Source organism: Lepus europaeus, chromosome 17, assembly GCF_033115175.1.
Source record: "Lepus europaeus isolate LE1 chromosome 17, mLepTim1.pri, whole genome shotgun sequence".
NCBI lineage: Eukaryota > Metazoa > Chordata > Mammalia > Lagomorpha > Leporidae > Lepus > Lepus europaeus.
In genome coordinates this window covers 29,729,579-29,747,953 of record NC_084843.1, presented here as the reverse complement: position 1 = coordinate 29,747,953, position 18,375 = coordinate 29,729,579, and the positions used below count along the sequence as shown (strand labels likewise).

The window sequence follows — 18,375 nt, the reverse complement described above, 5'->3', positions numbered from 1 at the left end:
TTCTCTTTCTCTTTTCTAAATGCCGACAGAATTCCCATATATTATTATGTATTTTCCTTTGCCCAATCAGGTCATTATTTCCCACTTTGTCAATATCATCGTTCGAGAAACAGGGGAGGGATAATTTACCTGTTGATCATTTTCTCTGGAAATCTGGGCAATAAAGAAACCCCTGTAAGTGAAAGATTGATTCCTCATACTAAATAGACTTTTAGTTTTAGAATATAATCAATCATTGATTGCAATTTGTATAAAGACCAAAGTTGAAAACAGTTGTGATTCATAGGCTGTTCATAGCCATGCGTGGACAGTGTGAGGCAGACTGATCTGAAGACATGGCTGCCTCTCCCTTTAAGTGGAGCAGCCCCTGGCATACCCTCTGGTGACCTACCAGTCCTCCCTTTCCACTCTAAGGCAGCCCTACTACTTTCCTAAGTGGCCCCTTCTGCAGAGTACCTGCCCTCGTCTGGCCCGCTAGCAGGGAAGGCCCTGCCTTAGTAGGTCTCTAAGTCCTTCTTTGCAAGCAGGCATCATAGATCAATACTTGTCTCTAGTACTTCTTTGATTACGTTGCGTTTGGAATTCTTATTCTGTAATTCGCCTGCAGCCGCAGCCCTGAAGTGTATGCTGCACCTCCTCCACTATTTCTACCTTGAGCTGTGGCCTCTGCACTATGTCAAAGGGCCTTTTTATTGTGATCCACAACTGGACACTCCACACTTGAAAAAACCAAAGGCTGCCTGAACTGCATTGCTTCTGGGGGCTGTGAAAATTGTTTTTCTAGTGTTTCATATTTAAGTAAGAATAAATATTGCTGAGTAGTTGTTGAAATTCTCCCTGGTGCACATTAAGTCAGCATTCAGGAAAACGTGCAATGCCTGAGATGATGTATTCTCTCTTAGGCAGGGACAAGGTATGTTACCCATGCCTGTTAGTCCCAGGGACCGGGATAGCTGCAGATAAAATGGTTACCCAAGGACAATAGCTGCAGATAAACTGATTATCCTAAAGTGGCGATCATCAGTGTCGGTGCATCACTTCCAGAAGTTGCTAACCGTTACCTGTGTCACGGGGACATTTGTCAGTGTAATTTAAAGGCAAAAAATTCTAGATCTACTGAAAAAACATTCTAATTTCCTTCATGTTTTAAAAACAGTTGACAGAATTGTTGAGAAATTTTTGGAAATATTAAGGAACATTTATTTAATTTTATAGGTATGTGATAATTTTTTTGAAGGAGATTGTTTGGGACATCAGTCTGTAATTTTTTTTTTAATACTAATTAATACATTCATTGATTCAGTGTCTGGGATGTGTTTGGTGGTGCTGGGCATAACATACATAATTAAGAAAATCTCCATTCACCAGGAGCTCATGGATAGCACAATGCACTTACATAGCTAAATGCAACCAGATGCTTTTCTAAACTTAGTCATCATCTGTAATAAAAGAAAAATGAAGTAAAACGTCTGAAACTTGGAATTGATGAGTTGCCATTTTCTTGGAGGAACTGTAGAAACAGTAGCGTGTGGGTCTCTGGCTGGGGTGGTGCTGCCCTCTGCTGAGGATTTTTTTTTTTTTTTTTTGACAGGCAGAGTGGACAGTAGAGAGAGACAGAGAGAAAGGTCTTCCTTTTTGCCATTGGTTCACCCTCCAATGGCCGCCGCGGTAGGCGCGCTGCGGCCGGCGCACCGCGCTGTTCCGATGGCAGGAGCCAGGGGCTTATCCTGGTCTCCCATGGGGTGCAGGGCCCAAGCACTTGGGCCATCCTCCACTGCACTCCCTGGCCACAGCAGAGAGCTGGCCTGGAAGAGGGGCAACTGGGACAGGATCGGTGCCCCGACCGGGACTAGAACCCGGTGTGCCGGCGCCACAAGGTGGAGGATTAGCCTATTGAGCCGCGGCGCCGGCCTATGCTGAGGATTTTTACTCAGGACAGCCTGGGTTTGGGGAGCAGGAGGTGATGGGGGAGCGGGGCAGGCGGGGAGATGTCCCTTTCTTTAAAGAATGTTTCCTACCTAGAAGACAGAATGCACTGTCGACATACCCACAGAAGCAGCACAGCCGATCAGCAGCGAGGTTGGGTGGGCTAGGAATGGGAATAAGCTGGCCAGAACTCTAAGCTCACTAGGCTATTGGGAAGCTGGGTCAGTGGTTGGTCCTCAAATGAACTTAAAAAAAAAAAAAAAAAGTGCCTATTACTGCACCCAGAGATTGCCATTTAATTGGTCTTCACGAGGGTTAGGTTTGGAGACTTTTAGAAGGTTTTTAGAGAAGTTGGGAACCTCCTCTAGGCAAAAGCTTAAACCTACCAAGGTCCAGGAATTTTTTAAAAATCTAAGACAAACTGTCTGCTTTTGTGTTGCTAAGAACCATTGGAAAACAGTATACTGTAGGTGCACTGAAACAGAATTTTGGAATTGAAAAGGAACTGAGATCATCTAGTGCAGATTGTGAATGGGCAAATCATGTATCATTCTCGGTTCCCAGACCCATTAAGACTGCCTAACATTTGTAAAAGCTTGATATTAGTTGCCCACACTTAACTGCGAGCTTTCTCCTAAAATTTCCAGGTATTTGGCTTCTTTAAAAAGCTAAATCTGACGACCCTGGACCTGCAGAGAAGCAACAGGATGAGCTCGTGGTAACTTAGCCCCTGCGGTGGGGCACTTGCTCCCCACCCACTGTCTTCACCAGCCTGACCCCAGTGGGCACTTGATTTGGTCCATCCTACTCATGCCTTCTAGAGAGAAAAGCTACTTTCTAGCAACTTTGACCCATGGCTCTCAGCTCTGCAGTACAAAGTAAATTCACTCCCTCTTCTGCATGAGGGCTTCTGTCTCAAGGACATCAATCTTGCTCTCTCCCCAGTTCTCTCCAGTGAAACATCCCTAATTCCTGTGGCTGTTCCTTATGTGACAGTGGTTCTAAACTCCTCACCATCTTCCTCTGCATACACACCTATTGGTCAATGTCCTGCTTCACTCTGGTACCCAGAGTGAAATGCTCCACTTCTAAGGTGGCACTTCTGTGACACTTCTGGTGACATCTGAAACATCACTAATTTTTCTCAGTGTTTTGTCATTTGGGCCCAAGGTCAACTGGAATCCCCAAGTCTTTTTTATATGAAATGATACAAAGCCAAGTCTCTTCACCCAAACTTCTATAAATTACTTTATTCAAATGAATACACTGAATCCATATAATCTACTTAATTTCAAGTCCTTGTACTCTCTGGTGAGCTCTCAAAAGCAGTTTCAGTCCTAGGAAATGAATCTTCACGAGCCAAAGAGCACTTGGAGCTATTTTGAATTGCCTCTGTCATCTATTATATTAGCAATGCTGGACTTCTCCATCTTCAAATCTGATGTTTCTGATGTTTTAATCCAAATCACTGATTTAAAAAATAAGTTTTGGCATGGGCATGTGGTGTAGTGGTTCAGTTGCTACCTGGGATGCCCACGTCCCATCAGAGTGCCTGGTTCAAGTCCTGCTACCCCACTTCCAGTCCAGCTTCCTGCTGATGTGCATCCTATGAGGCAGCAGGTGATGTCTCAAGTACTCAGTTCCTGCCACCCACATGGATTGAGTTCTGGGTTCTGACTTTAGCCTGCCCCAGCCCTGCCTGTTGTTGGCATCTGGGGAGTGATGCAGTGGATGAAAGACATCTGTCAGTTTTGGTCCTAGGACGCTGATCCTCTGTGAATTACTTTGGGACTCTTCGGAGTTCATTCATGAGCCAAAGGGCTCCGCTGAGCAGAGCCAAGGAACCTGACTGGTGAGTGGCAGCCAGTGGAGTCGGCACATACATCAGCAGAGTGCAAATGCCCAAGCCCACCTGTTAGGGGAGAAAGCAAAGGAAAAGTAGTAACCACAGGTCCAGATGGATAGTGACAGGGTGTGGGCCTCCACCTTCTCCCATCAACACATTAAAAAATCTACACCTTCATTCACAAGTGTACTTAAAATGAAGGGAATTCAAACAAGATAGAGAAACCCTAAAATTCCCCATAGTAATTATTCCCCTCAGTTCCCCAAAATTAGTTACTGTGACCAGTTTCTGCTCATTCATACTTTCATGTAATTGTTTACAAAGTTTTGTGCTTTAAAAAAAATAGGCTACTTGTTTTTGTTTTTCACTTAATATGTCTTAAGATACTATTTTAGTGGCACAGTAGGTATGTATTGTCATTGTTTAGTTAAACACGATGTTTTCCATTTTCCTATCACAGCAATTCTACAGTGAATTTCCTTACACAAGACTCTTTAAGCATCAGTGTGTGTTTCTAGAGCAGACACTAATAACATACTGGACCACAGGATTATATGTTTATCGTTCAAAGGAAATTGCCAAACTGTCCTCTGAAAAAGCTGTGCCAACTCATGCTCTCACCAGAAATGTTTTAAGATAACTATTTTCCTGTACTCATTCCAATACCTGATTATCTTTCCTTTTTTTTCATTTGTTTCCAATTTGCCACAAAATGGTAGTCATTGCTTTAATTTACTCCTGATTAGGAGAGAGACCAAACAGCTTTTCATGTTTACTGGCCATTCTGATTCTTCTGAGAATGGTGTTTTGATATCCCTTATTTATTTTTTTGTTATTAACCTTTTAGTCTGTTTTAAATATTGAACATAGTTTCTCCTGTTGTGCCACCTCTCCTTTTTAACTTTGTTTCAGAGATACCATCAGACCAGAGAGGTGGTTTATACCTGTGTATATGCCAATGCCAGCAGTGTCACTGCTGCCATCCGGGTCCTTCGGGGAAGGGGTATTCTCCGGGAGAGAAAGTAGAGCACGGTAATGGCAGTGACTGAAGTGATTCCCTGTGGGAAAGAAAGACTCCTCACAGTGCCAGCTCTGCTCACCTGCCAGGAACCTACCTTACAGGGCTTCTCCTCTGGAACCACCAAGCAACCATCAAGTCCACTCCTGTCCCAGCCTGCACTCCACCCTCAGTCCATTCCAGGGTCCTCTTCAGCTTCCCCTTAAATGTTGGTGTTGTCCCCCAGGGCTCCACCAAAGTTTCTGCTTCTGTCACTTAACACTCCCTCTCAGTGATTTTTTTTTTTTAAGAGACTTATTTATTTGAAAGGCAGACCTACCAAGAGGGAAAGGTAAAGGTGGATATCTTCCATCTGCTAGTTCACTTCCCAAATGGCCACAAAGGCAAGGGCTGGGCCAGGCTGAAGCCAGGAGCCAGGAACTTCATCTACCTATGTGGAGACCAGGACAGAGTTCCTGGCTTCTGGCCCAGATCTGGCTGTTGTGGCCATTTAGGGAGTGAACCAGTGCATGAAAGAGTCTCTCCCTTCCTCCTCCTCTCTTTTTTCTTTTTTTTTTTCTCTTTCTCTTTCTCCATCCCTATCACTCTGCCTTTCAAATAAATCAATGTAAAAATTCACATATGGTGTGGAGGTGGGGACTAAGCCCACATAGGGTAAGTGGCCCCAGCCCCAGCACCCTTCTGGCCCAACACTCACTCTGATTGTTCTACTTGTGTCAGTTGTGTTATAAACGAGGCAGGAAGGAACTTTTGGTTCCCCTCGGCTCTTTCTTCACCTTTATTACCAACCTTAGCAAGTCTGTTCCTTTAAAACATTTCTCAGGTCCCATCCCCTTCACAGCCTTGCCCCCCACACTCTGCCTGGCATTTCTGCCTGGCACTCCTGCTTCCGAGCTCTCTGGGTGCTGATATCGCCCTGCTCTGATTCATCGTGCCCAGGCTGCCAGGCCAGTCAACATGGCTCATAGCAGATGCTCAGTATACCAAGGATACCTCAAAAAGTTCGTGGAAAATGGAATTAAAAGATGAGTTTACTCTGGTTCAAAAATTTTTGAAATCCATGCATAGAGGGGTCCTCAGAAAGTTCATGGAAAATGTATATTATGAAAAAAACTATGCATGGATTGCAAATATTTTTGCACCAAATAAACATCTTTTAATTCCATTTTCCACCAAGTTTTTGGAATACCACAACATTAGCATTAATAAAATGAAAAGCTCCTGGCTCCTCGGGTTCTGGTTCAGCACTGACAGCCAGTCACCGCACTCTTCTCACCACATTTCTGCTGAAATGACTCTCGGTGTATGTGGGATTGAGGAAGGCCATCACCTGCCAGGTGGCAAACGCCACATTCAAACATTAAGAAGCTGGAAATGTCCTGAAAGCTAGGATTTGCTTCAAACAGTGGAGTAATGAGGCCAGAAACAGATCAGACAACTGGTCCTGGAATTTCTGGTCCTGCTCCACTGACATTCCCTGGCCTGAGCAAGGCGCCTTGTACAGCAGCAGGAAGCCACCAGCTGTGCTTACCAGAATACGGTGGTCAAACTGCACCATGGTGGGATTCTCAAAGACGTTCCTCAGCACCGGGGAGAAGGTGAAGAGGTCCTCTGGGATCCAGGAGTCTCCCATTTTGGGGAAGGAGTTGTAAACAAGCCCAGCATCCAGCCCTGCCACAAAAGCTCCTGTGTTCCAAGGTAAAGAGATATTTAGTAGAGAGGAAGAGACCCAAATCCTGGTTCTGACACAGGAAAGCCCATTATCCCAGAGTTAGACAAAGAGAATAGAGAATAATAAAACATCTACAATAGGACTTTTCGAACATAGAAATATACATTACAATCACTTTGGGAACTTTAAAAAAGAAAAACTGCATCAACACCTGTTCCCACTCTTAGACTCTGGCAGCCTCCCCTGGTGCTGGAAGAGGCACATGTGTTTGGTAAAATTCCCCTAATGACTCGAAGTCATCCCCCTCTGATTACCACTGATCTGTTTTAGAAGTGTTCTTTCCCCAGATGGCTACACGATTTACTCCCTCACGTCTCTGGGTCTCCTCTCAATGTCACCTGTGGAGATCTCGCCAGATGATCCCAGAGAAAACGATTCTCCCCTTCCCCATCTCTCCACCCCCTTATCCTGCTGCTTCTTCATAGCACTGAATACCATTTGAAACTGACTTCCCTAAGTGCTCAATAAATATTTAAAGAACACAGAAATTAGGAAAAAAAAAAAAGTTAAAATCACTGGTTTGAATCAGTATTATTTTTACTCTAGAGCAGTGCTGGCCAACAGAACTATCTGTAGTAACAGAAAGGAGCTCTCAGAATGAGCTAGTATGACTGAAGAACTAAAACTTCCATTCCGGCCGGCGCCGTGGCTTAACAGGCTAATCCTCCGCCTTGCGGCGCCGGCACACCGGGTTCTATCCCGGTTGCCCCTCTTCCAGGCCAGCTCTCTGCTATGGCCCGGGAAGGCAGTGGAGGATGGCCCAAGTCCTTGGGCCCTGCACCCGCATGGGAGACCAGGAGGAAGCACCTGGCTCCTGGCTTCGGATCAGCGCAATGAGCCGGCCGCAGTGGCCATTGGAGGGTGAACCAACGGCAAAAAGGAAGACCTTTCTCTCTGTCTCTCTCTCTCTCACTATCCACTCTGCCTGTCAAAAAAAAAAAAAAAAAAAAAACTACTTCCATTCCATCTTAATTTAATCCATGAGGTGACTGATTCTGCTACTGGATAGTGCAGTTCTATACAGGCACAGGTGGTGGTGTGGTTTACATGGTGAGGAAAAACCTGTGCTGGTCTCTGCCCCAATGAACTCCCTATCTCTGACCAGCTTTGAAGGTAGGACTTTCATCGGACCCATCTTGGTGCAAAGTATTAACAATAATGTTTACATAATAATAACAGCTAATGCTTATGTGGCCTTTGCTATGTTCCAGGTACTGTTGTAAACACGTCACATGTATTACTCATCCCACTGTCATCATCAGCATGTTACAGGTGAGGTCACTGAGGCTCAGCGAGTTACACAGCTCACCAAGGTCTTACAAATCAGAGGTGGTGAAGCCAGGATTTGAACGTAGGCAGTTTGGATGTAGGCAGATGTTCAACAGTCCTGTTAACTGCTAGGAAAGTGGGATTTTTTGGAAGGGAGAAAGGACTAGAAAACATGGTGAAGATGGTGGGAATGAGAGCCAGGTGTGAAAGGGATCAATAGGAAGATGCAGAAGGAAGGTGCAAAGCATTAGGGAAGAGACCCCACCATACTGTGGAACAGAACAGGCCACCTTTGACAAGAGTCATACCTGAGAGAGCTGTGAGAAACACTAGACCTGCTGTTCCATGAGCAAAGCGTCTTAACCACAGGAGCTGGCGGGTTTCAGGCATCTAAATAAGAAAGAAAAATCCTTCAGAAAAACTACTGCAGGAACTCTGAGAGGCAGCAGGAGCTGGAAGGCCAAGCCCAAAATGTGGTATATACAATGGGATATTGGTCAGCCTTCAAAAGGAAAGCAATTCTGACACATGCTACAGCATGGATGCACCTGGAGAACAAGTCAGTCACAAAAAAACAAATACTGAATCTACTTATATGAGGTATCTAGAGGAGTTACATTCATTGACACAACAAAAGTAGCATGGTAGTTTCCAGGGACTAGGGGAAGTAGGGGGAGTTAACATTTAACGGGTAGGAAAAGGTCTGGAGAGGGGTTGCATGAAAACATGAATGTAGTCACATACTACATAATGATGTTTGGGTCCAAAGATGGATGGCATGACAGTGGTCTCCTAAGATCACAATGCGCAGTGACTTGGTAGCTGTGTTGGTTTATCTAAGTATACTCTATGTTTGCCCAAGAGCTAAATCACCTCATGATTCAGTTCTCAGGATGTATCCTTATCGTCAAGCAATGCTTAGCTGTACTTAACACTACTGAACTATACACTTGAAAGGGTTAAGATAGTAAACTCCAGTATTTGTTTTTTATCACAATTCTTAAAAATAATGCAGCCCTATGTTAATTTTACTCAGAGATTTGTTCCAGCTCATCAAAATAAATGCACATTTTACTCTGCAGCTCCAAAACTATCCGATGTCCCAAAGTTCAATGTTCCTCTAAACTTCGGAAATAATCTAGTTTGTGGTAGTCAGATAGTCCTTTAAGGGAACCTGTGAATTTGGACCTGGAACCACAACTTCTGTTTCCCTGATCCCCTCGGCATCTATATGGAGGTGGTAGCAATATACGGATGATGTTCACCTTGTGCTGAGGAAGCAGCAGTGACAGTGAGGTCCACAGACTGGCACAATAAAGAACGAGGGCTGAGCCCAGGTGGGCAGCGAGGCGGTACTGGCTAACCCGAGGGATGTCATAGGAGTCAGGTTTTTCTTCTAATCCACTTTTCACCATATACCATCCCAACAGACCCTAGAACCCAAAAGAGAGTAGGCCATTAAACAAGGTTGGAACTGGCTAGCTTTAATGAGAAGTACATTACCAGGAGTATTCCCTACCAAACCCCTCCTTCCCTATTCCCCCATATACTTCAAGATATACAGCACCATTAGTGCTTAACCTCTATCTGCATTAGCACTTGACTAATATACAATCCAGGCCGGCGCCGTGGCTCAACAGGCCAATCCTCCGCCTTGCGGCGCCGGCACACCGGGTTCTAGTCCTGGTCGGGGCGCTGGATTCTGTCCCGGTTGCCCCTCTTCCAGGCCAGCTCTCTGCTTTGGCCAGGGAGTGCGGAGGAGGATGGCCCAAGTGCTTGGGCCCTGCACCCCATGGGAGACCAGGAGAAGCACCTGGCTCCTGCCATCGGATCAGTGCGGTGCGCCGGTCGCAGTGCACCAGCCGCGGCGGCCATTGGAGGGTGAACCAACGGCAAAAGGAAGACCTTTCTCTCTGTCTCTCTCTCTCACTATCCACTCTGCCTGTCAAAAAAAAAAAAAAAAATATATATATATATATATATATATATATATATATATACAATCCAAATATAGAAAAGGTCACAAAAGTCGATCTGCATGTAAAACCTACAAACACTTGATAGATTTTTAACATTATATAATCCAGGAACAGGAGTTTGGCCCAGCAGTTAAGATGCTGCTTGGGATGCCCACATCCGCTACTGGGGTGCTTGGGTTCTATTCCCTACTCGGTTCTGATTCCAGCTTTCTGGAAGGCAGTAGAGGATCAAGGGCTTAGATCCTTTCATCCACATGGGAGACCCGGATTGAGTACCAGGCTGGTGGCTTCAGCCTGGCCCAGTCCTTACTGTTGTGGGCATCTGGGGAGTGAACCAGCAGATGGAAGATCTCTGTCTCTGTCTCTCTCTGCCTTTCAAATAAATACATGGTTTTAAATATTTTTTAAAAAGAGAGTTGATCTTATAAAAATTTTAGAAAAGCTTAATAAAAGTAACTTTCTCAAAACAACTATAGTCAAGTTAAATGAAAATAAGACAATTATAAAAGCATTGGGAACAATAAAAACTGTAAGGCTTTGCATGCAGATTACTTTGCAAATCTCTAAGTTCCCACTTTTCTTTAAGGAAAATGAAACTGGTCTATGACCATACCACCCTGAACGTGCCCGATCTCGTCTGATCTCAGAAGCTAAGCAGGGTCGGGCCTGGTTAGTACTTGGATGGGAGGAAAATGAAACTGGAAACCATAATTTGTATATTTATAAGAGATCTGAAGTTGAACTCCAGTCTTAGGAATCAAAGAAATGGTCTTGACCTTTTACTAATTTTCTTTAAAGTTAGTGATGAAAGTATACATTTAAGTTGAAAAGTTTAGTATGTTCCATGATTCTTTGCTTTAGCTGGCTTTTTTCAATTAACCAGACAGCTGTTAGTTAATCATATCAGATAAGATACAATCCTTGCAACCCCACCCTCCCAAGCCAGTAGAATCAGGTCAATTAGGTAAGATTCTCCTATGAACTTCAAATATTTACTCTTTAGGAAATCATTTTGGGCATTTCTTTACCCTCTCAAGACTACCCTGGATATTCTAGTTAGTTTGATTTCATCTGCATGAGACACTGGAAGCTGAAGAAGAACACCATGTGATCCACCATCCCCCGCCTTCCTCCTAGAATCCTATTCAACATCTTCCATTTCTGCCTCCCTGGGAGTTTTAGTGTTTGTTTTAGTTCAAAAATATTAACTCTCATTTCGTTCCATCTACCTTTCCCTAGTTACAATGAGACTTTTATTACTGTTTAATTCTCTGTTATCTGTGTCTGTGGCCTCTACTTCTCTCTCATTTCCCTCTTTAATCCCATTTAATTGGCTCCTTACCACTTCTGAGTAGAATGAACCTACTGATCAAATTTTGGTATTTCTTTGGTGTTCTGATACTCTCCTTTATGTCCTCTATAACTGGTAACAGACACTTCTATGTGTCTCCTCTCGTAATTCCTTTTCTTGGCTCTCCGCTTGGCTCTCAGCTCTTAACTATGTCTTTCAAAGTTCTTTTCCTTAAGAGAAGTTCAACTTACATGATTTTAATCAGCATTTATACTTGACTATCTCTCAACTACATCTGTATTCTAAGATCCTTCATCCCACAAAATGTTTTTCTTTTGGAACTTTCCTTTTTTTTTTCCTTCCTAAAAAAATATTTATTTGAAAGGCAGAAACAGAGAAAGACACAGATCTCCCATCCACTGGTTCACTCCCCAAATGCAACAGCTGGGTTTGGGCCTGGCCAAAGCCAGGAGCTGGGAACTCAATCAGGGTCTCCAATGTGGGTGGCAGGGACTTGAGTCATCATCTGCTGCCTCCCGCGGGTACACGTTAGCAGGAAGCCAGAACAGAAAGCAGAGCTGGGACTTGAGCCAGGCTCTCTAATATGGGAAGCAGGCATCCCAAACAGCTGACCCTAGAATTTCCCTATTTGCTTCAGTAGTCATTCTAGTATAGGGTTCCACTTTCTCACACAATAGGCGAAGTAGAAAAGAATCTAGGAAGACAGCAATCATGGGAAAACTGTTATATGAAGACGCTTGTATATTTACTAAGTGCTTACTAGTTCCAGGCATTTGATTGGTGCTTCATATGCATTATCTCATTTAACATTCACATAAGAATAAACAGTAAGTACTATTATTATTCCCACTTACAGGTAAGAGAATCATAGCTTACAGGGGTAAGCTAATTCGGCCTAAGTGGCAGAGCTAGGGCTTGAAGTCAAGCCGGTAACACTAAAATGCATACTTTTACCCACTCTGTTAGAGTGCCTCAAAGATTACTTCCTTAGAGATTATGCCATCGGGCCGGTGCTGTGGCATAGCGGGTAAAGCTGCTGCCTGCAACACTGGCAACCTGTATGGGCACCAGTTGAGACCTGGCTGCTCCACTTCTGATCCAGCTCCCTGCTAATGTCCCTGGGAAAGCAGCCCAGGGAAAAAGTGCTTGGGAAAGTATTTGGGCCTCTGCACCCACGTGGGAGGTCTGGTAGAATCTCCTGACTTCTGGCTTCGGCCTTGCCCAGCCCAGGCCGATGTGGCCATTGAGAGTGAACCAGTGGATAGAAGATCTTTCTGTCTCTTCCTCTCTCTGTGTAACTCTTTCAAATAAATAAATAAATCTTTTAGAAAGAAAACAATGCCAAGTAGGAAGCTCCTGGGAGCATCTCTGGTTTCCCAACCTTGAATAAGTCTTACCTGGAAGCAGACTAAGCCACAGAGGGCAAGAACACGTCCTTTCATGCCACGGTTGAGCCAGCCCTTTCTCCAAAAGTAGGCAGCAGGCAGGATGTATACAAGGCCTACAATGCGACCCCACATCCGATGTGAGTACTCCATGTACCAGATGAATTTGAATTCTGCCAATGTCATGTTATGATTCAGGCTGGGTAAAATGGGAAGTCAAAAATGAAAAAAGAAGAAACATCTATCTGATTATTATTTCCCAATGGAATACAGAAACATTCTCATCTTATAGCCTGGTTCTGCCCTCTTCCTCAGAATGACTTTGTAGGGGCCAGTGTTGGGTGCAGCAGGTTAAGCTGCCACCTGAGACACTGGCATCCTATATAAGCTGTGGTTCAAGTCCCAGCTGCTCTACTTCTGATCCAGCTCCCTGCTAATGCACCTGGAAGACAATGGAAGATGGCCCAGTGGTTGGGCCCCTGCTACCCAGGTGAGAGACCCAGATGGAGTTCCAGGCTTCTGGCTTCAGGCTGGCCCAGCCATCTGGGTAGTGAACCAGCAGAAAGATGCACTCTATCTCTCCTTCTCTCTGTAACTCTGCTTTTCAAATAAATCAATCTTTTTTTTTTTTTTCTAAAGGATGACTTTGGAATTGTAGGTGTAGAATAAGCAAATGACTAAATATAACTGAACTGAAGATCAAGAAATAAAGAAATCTGGGGGCAGGTGTTTGGTATAGCAATTAAGACATCACTTGGGATGCCCACATACCATATCAGAGTGCCTAGGTTCAAGTCCCAGCCCCATTCTCAATTCCAGCTTCCTGCTAATAGGCACCCTGGGAGGCAGTGGGTGATGGCTCAAGTAGCTGGTTCCTATCACTGATGGAGGAGACCTGGATGGAGTTTCTGGCTCCTGGCTCCTGGCTGGTCCAGCCTTGGCTGTTGTGGGCATTTGGGGAGTGAACCAATGGATGCGAGATCTCCGTCTCTTGGCCTTTGAAACAAATAATTTTTTTTTAAAAGAAAATAATCTAACTATTCTGAAGGTTTTTTTTTTTTTTTAAGATTTACTTATTCATTTGAAAGTCAGAGTTACACAGAGAGAGGAGAGGCAGAGAGAGAGAGAGAGAGAGAGAGAGAGAGAGGACTTCCATCTGATGGTTCACTCTTCAGCTAGCTGCAATGGCTGGAGCTGTGCCGATCCAAAGCCAGGAGCTAGGAGCTTCTTCCAGGTCTCCCACACGGATGCAGGGGCCCAAGGACTTGGGCCATCTTCTACTACTTTCTCAGGCCATAGCAGAGAGCTGGATCAGAAGTGTAGCAGCCGGGTCTCAAACCGGCACCCATATGGGATGCTGGTGCTTCAGGCCAGGGTGTTAACCCACTGCGCCACAGCACTGGCCCCCTGAAGGATTTTAAATAAACAAAAAACTGAACTGGCATAGTGGGATATTTACCCCAATTTTCTCTAATACTTACATTTTAAATTCAGGAAATTGCTGGTATTTTTTGAATTCTTCTTCCCACTCTTCTTGGCTTGTAGGTGGCTTCATTTCCTTTATTAAATGCCAGTCTACCATTGAGAGGCCAGACTCTGTTAACCTTGGGATAAGGAAAAATTCTGGAGTATGCATGTGATGAATTACTCAGAAATGGTTTATGGAGATAAGGAGATTGGAGCTTCACCCCACTGAAAGTAAACACATCCTTTCACTGTTTTTTTCTTTCAATACCTATCTCTCCTACTAAGAATTTTTTCAGAGACAACTGTTATCAGGTACAAATTTCTTTAAACTCTTATTCTATTCTTTCATTCAACTCTCCCCACTTTTTTCTTTCACTAGCATTCCTTCACAGTCAAAACTAACCCTTACATCAAGAAATGTTGACTAAATGCTTAACCAATTTTATTTATACAGGGGAAAGATATTTATTACAGTATATAGGTTTAAATTCTTGAGTGAATTTAAAGACAATAAAACTCAAATTTGTTGCAGTTTCCCATAACAGTCTATGTAACACATGAGGAATCTTGACATAAAAGCAGAGAATATGTACAGAATTTGAGGAACACATTCTTTATTAAACCAGAAAGCATCTTCACCAAAATGAGTTAAGGTTCCTAAAGTAAAATCTGATTTTAGGCCTGAGGCGAGAAACCTACAAGATGAGCCTGGAACATCTTATCACAGAAGAAGCAAGGAAGCTATCAAAGGTAACTAGGGCCCTGTCAAAATGATGTCAGAGCCAAATTAAAGAGATTCCCACTAACTAAAGATGAGACAGTGTGAGCAAATCATCAACACCGTCATCACAATGGACTGAAACACAGCAATGTGTTTAAACCTGTGAACTCATAATGCCACTTTAAATCTCAAATACTTTATTTGTTGCCTTTGTAAGACCTTAGAAACCATTATTTTGAAAATTGGTAAATAAAGAGAAAGCAGCAAATATTTATCCTGCCTTCCTATGTAAACAGTGCCTTGGGATAACCAAAATGCTGATGGGAGAAGTTTCTCTTTACTAAAATATTGAAATTTTGCAACTCTAAATAATGGACCAGGCAATGGTAATCAATGTGTTGACATCTGTAATAGACATCAGATATTCACAAATGTGCTAATCACCTATGAACTATTTTACCCCCTCATTCCCAACCTGAATCTCATGAAGCAAACAACTATTATAGGGAGTACAGAGAACAAAGAGACTTGTTAAACATCACCACAGAATCAAGTCAGCAAAATCCAGAGTAACCATGGGATGAATGACTTGGTTTCTTCAACAACAAAAAAGTCTACAAAGCAGAGGAAGCAAGAGAGTCTAAATCTGTAAAGTCTCTTTTAAAGAGACATATGAACTAATTGTGATATATGGAATTTATTTGGGTTTGCTTTAAACTGGGAAAAAAGTTTTATGGTGGGTGTTTGAGGCAGGCAGTGGTTAAAGACACCACTTGGGGGGGCCAGCACCGCGGCGCAGTAGGATAATCCTCCGCCTGCAGCGCTGGCATTCCATATGGATGCCGGTTCTAGTCCTGGCTGCTCCTCTTCCGATCCAGCTCTCAGCTGTAGCCTGGGAAAGCAGCAGAAGATGGCCCAGGTTCTTGGGCCCCTGAACCCACGTGGGAGATTTGGAAGAAGCCCCTGGCTCCTGGCTTTGGATCAGCGTAGCTCTGGCCATTGCAGCCATATGGGGAGTGAACTAGCAGATGGAAGACCTTTCTCTCTGTCTTTCCCTCTCACTGTATGTAACTCTACCTCTCAAATAAATAAAACTCTTTAAAAAAAAAAAAAAAGACACCACTTGGGACATCCTGAGTTTGAGTCCTGGCTCCACTTCTGATTCCAGCTTCCTACTGATGTGCACCCTAGGAGGCAGCAAGTGATGTTTCAAACACTTGGGTTTTGTCAGTCCTTGCCACCCACATGAGAGACCTGGATTGAGTTCCAGACTCCTAGTTTTAGCCTGGCCTACCCCCACCTGCTGTGGGCATTTGGGGAGTGAACCAGCAGATGGAGCGCTCTCTCTCTCTCTCTCTATCTAGCTATCTGCCTTTCAAAAACAAAAAAATAATAAAAGAAAAAAGGTGTGAGACAATTTGAACATTGACTAGAGAACAAAAAAATATATAAACAATACACAGCTAAACCAGTCTTCACGAAAGATTCCTAATAAAATACTAAGCCTAGGGCTGGTTTTGTGGTGTGTAGCTGCTGCTGACTCCAGCACTTCATATCAGAGTGCTGGTTTGAGCCCAGCCACTCTGCATCTAATCCAGATTCCTGATAATGTGCCTGGGAAGGCAGTAGAAGACAGCCCAAGCTCTTGGGTTTCTGCTACTCATGTGGGAGACCTGCTTGGAATCCCTGGCTCTTGGCTTCAGCCTGGCCTACCCCAGCTATTGTGACCAATTGGGGAGTGAAGCAGCAGATGGAAGATGGATCTCTTTCTGGATGAATCCCTTTCTCTGTCACTCTGGCTTTCAAATTCGCATATAAATAAAATCTTTTATTAAAAAAAAAAACTACTAAACTATTCTATAGCAGGGTAAGTGATCAGACATGTTCCCTCTTTGGGGACTCAATTTCTTGTTTTGTAAAACAAGAGGCTACCTAAATGATCCCTAAGGTCCTTTTTCTCTCAGTTACCTTGTGCTTCTACTGATGACCCAAATTACTCACCTCGTTACTCCACCGAGAATAACTGCTCCAGCCACTGTCCCACTGCAGACCAGGAGCCATCGGCCCACCACTCGCTCAGCAGCCTTCGAGGGAAGGGACACTGTACGGCTTCCAGACTGCAAAGCTACTTCAGGGATGGTACTGTATTGCCATGGCTTCAAAGGGCGCCTGATGCCACAGCTGCAGCCACACTAAGGATGGAGACAGACACATTACAGCTGGAGAAACAGGGAAAGGCTGCTATCCACAGTCAGCCCCACTGGCGAGAATGAAGTCCCTGCATGGCTGTATCCCAACGCTCTGCCTGGTAAACCGTCATCTCTTATCTGGAATACTGCAACCGCCTTCCGACTGGTTTTCCTGCCTCACACCGATCCATCCCCACATTACATGCATTTCCTGGTCTCTGCATACTTCCTCCAGACACCTAAATATGGATTATTTCCTTTCTCTTCTAGGTCTTTAAACATGATTTCTCCCTGTCCTTTGACTGATAATAGAAACTGCGAATCTCAGCTTGTATGTCACCTCCTCTGGGAAGTGTTTCCAGACCCTGCAAGGTCTACAACAGGTCACTCTCCCCACACTGCCGTGTACCTTCCTGTTCACCTGTCTGGATCTTGCACTAAAATATGAGCTCTGAACAAAAGGGTCCGGTCAGTCTTGTTCTTTCCCTCCTACTTCCATAGTTCCCTTCCCTAACAAGACCCTTAATAATATTCAGCAAATGGATTAACTATCACTTGCTCTAGGGCAGTAGCCCTGTAGTATCTCTTCCCAGTACCTGACACAAAAAAGCACCCAACACGGAGTGGGTGTCTAGTGGTGAAAATACCCACCTCCCTTACCGGAGCACTTGGGTTAGGATCCTGGCTCCATCTCCTGATTTCAGCTTTCTGCTAATGCACACCCTATAAGGCAGCAATGATGGCTCCAGGAGCTGGGTCTCTGCCACCCACGTGGGAGACCTGGAATGCATTCCTCCATCCAAGACAAGGCCCAGCCCTTAGGGACATCTGACTCTGTCTCTCAAATAACTTTGTAAAAATTCACTCAGTGGTTATTAGTTAAGTGAATACATGCCCTCTTCCGCCTCTTGTTCAGTTTCCTACTTCGAATTAACTGAGCAACTTTATACAATCAAGACTCAATGTCCTTCTCTACAGAATGGGGTTATAAAGTGGTTCCTAATCTGACTGCTTTGGGGGATCTTAGCAAAAATAAAACAAAACTAGAAATTACTGAGCATTCTACCACGTGCTTAAGGCTTGATGTATCTTGGTTATACAGCCTTACGGAGTAGGTAGTGTTATCCCATTTTACAGATACACTGAGGTACAGAAGGGTTAACCTGGTGAACATCACACGGTTAGCAAGCGGGAGGTTAGATTCCAGCTTAGGCTCTAGACACAAGGAAATGCGGGTGAAATGAAGGGAGTACAGAAATGGGATGTTTATCTTTATGCCAGCCCTTTCACCGCACACCCGCTCCCGTGATCGAAGTCCGCTGCGGTGTACCTGTGCTCCGGGCGCTGCCCTAGGAACCAGCAGCGGGAGACCCCGGCCCCCCAGCAAAGCCTTCAAGGACGGCACAAGCAGCCGCTGCATGGTGACAACGGCCCACAGCTGCCGCCTGCCAAAGCGCCCTGGGGTCTCCCTTCTCCGCTACCGGGAGGACGAGTACTTCCGGGTCAGGCAGAAACAAGCGAGCAGCCAGCG

General features: G+C 44.4%; 1 protein-coding gene across 1 annotated transcript; it reads right to left on the bottom strand.

Moving 5' to 3' along the window:
• Positions 1 to 3,146: 3,146 nt before the first annotated feature.
• LOC133775711 (cytochrome c oxidase assembly protein COX15 homolog) lies at positions 3,147 to 18,368 on the bottom strand. The gene is made up of 9 exons (XM_062214188.1): positions 18,175 to 18,368; positions 16,657 to 16,847; positions 13,949 to 14,071; positions 12,480 to 12,666; positions 9,057 to 9,224; positions 8,100 to 8,181; positions 6,322 to 6,476; positions 4,717 to 4,830; positions 3,147 to 3,838 (listed from the first exon to the last, which is right to left on the bottom strand). The coding sequence occupies exons 1-9, from the start codon at positions 18,262 to 18,264 to the stop codon at positions 3,707 to 3,709; spliced, it is 1,242 nt and encodes a 413-aa protein (XP_062070172.1). The 5' UTR covers positions 18,265 to 18,368; the 3' UTR covers positions 3,147 to 3,706.
• Between the last annotated feature and the right edge of the window lie 7 nt (positions 18,369 to 18,375).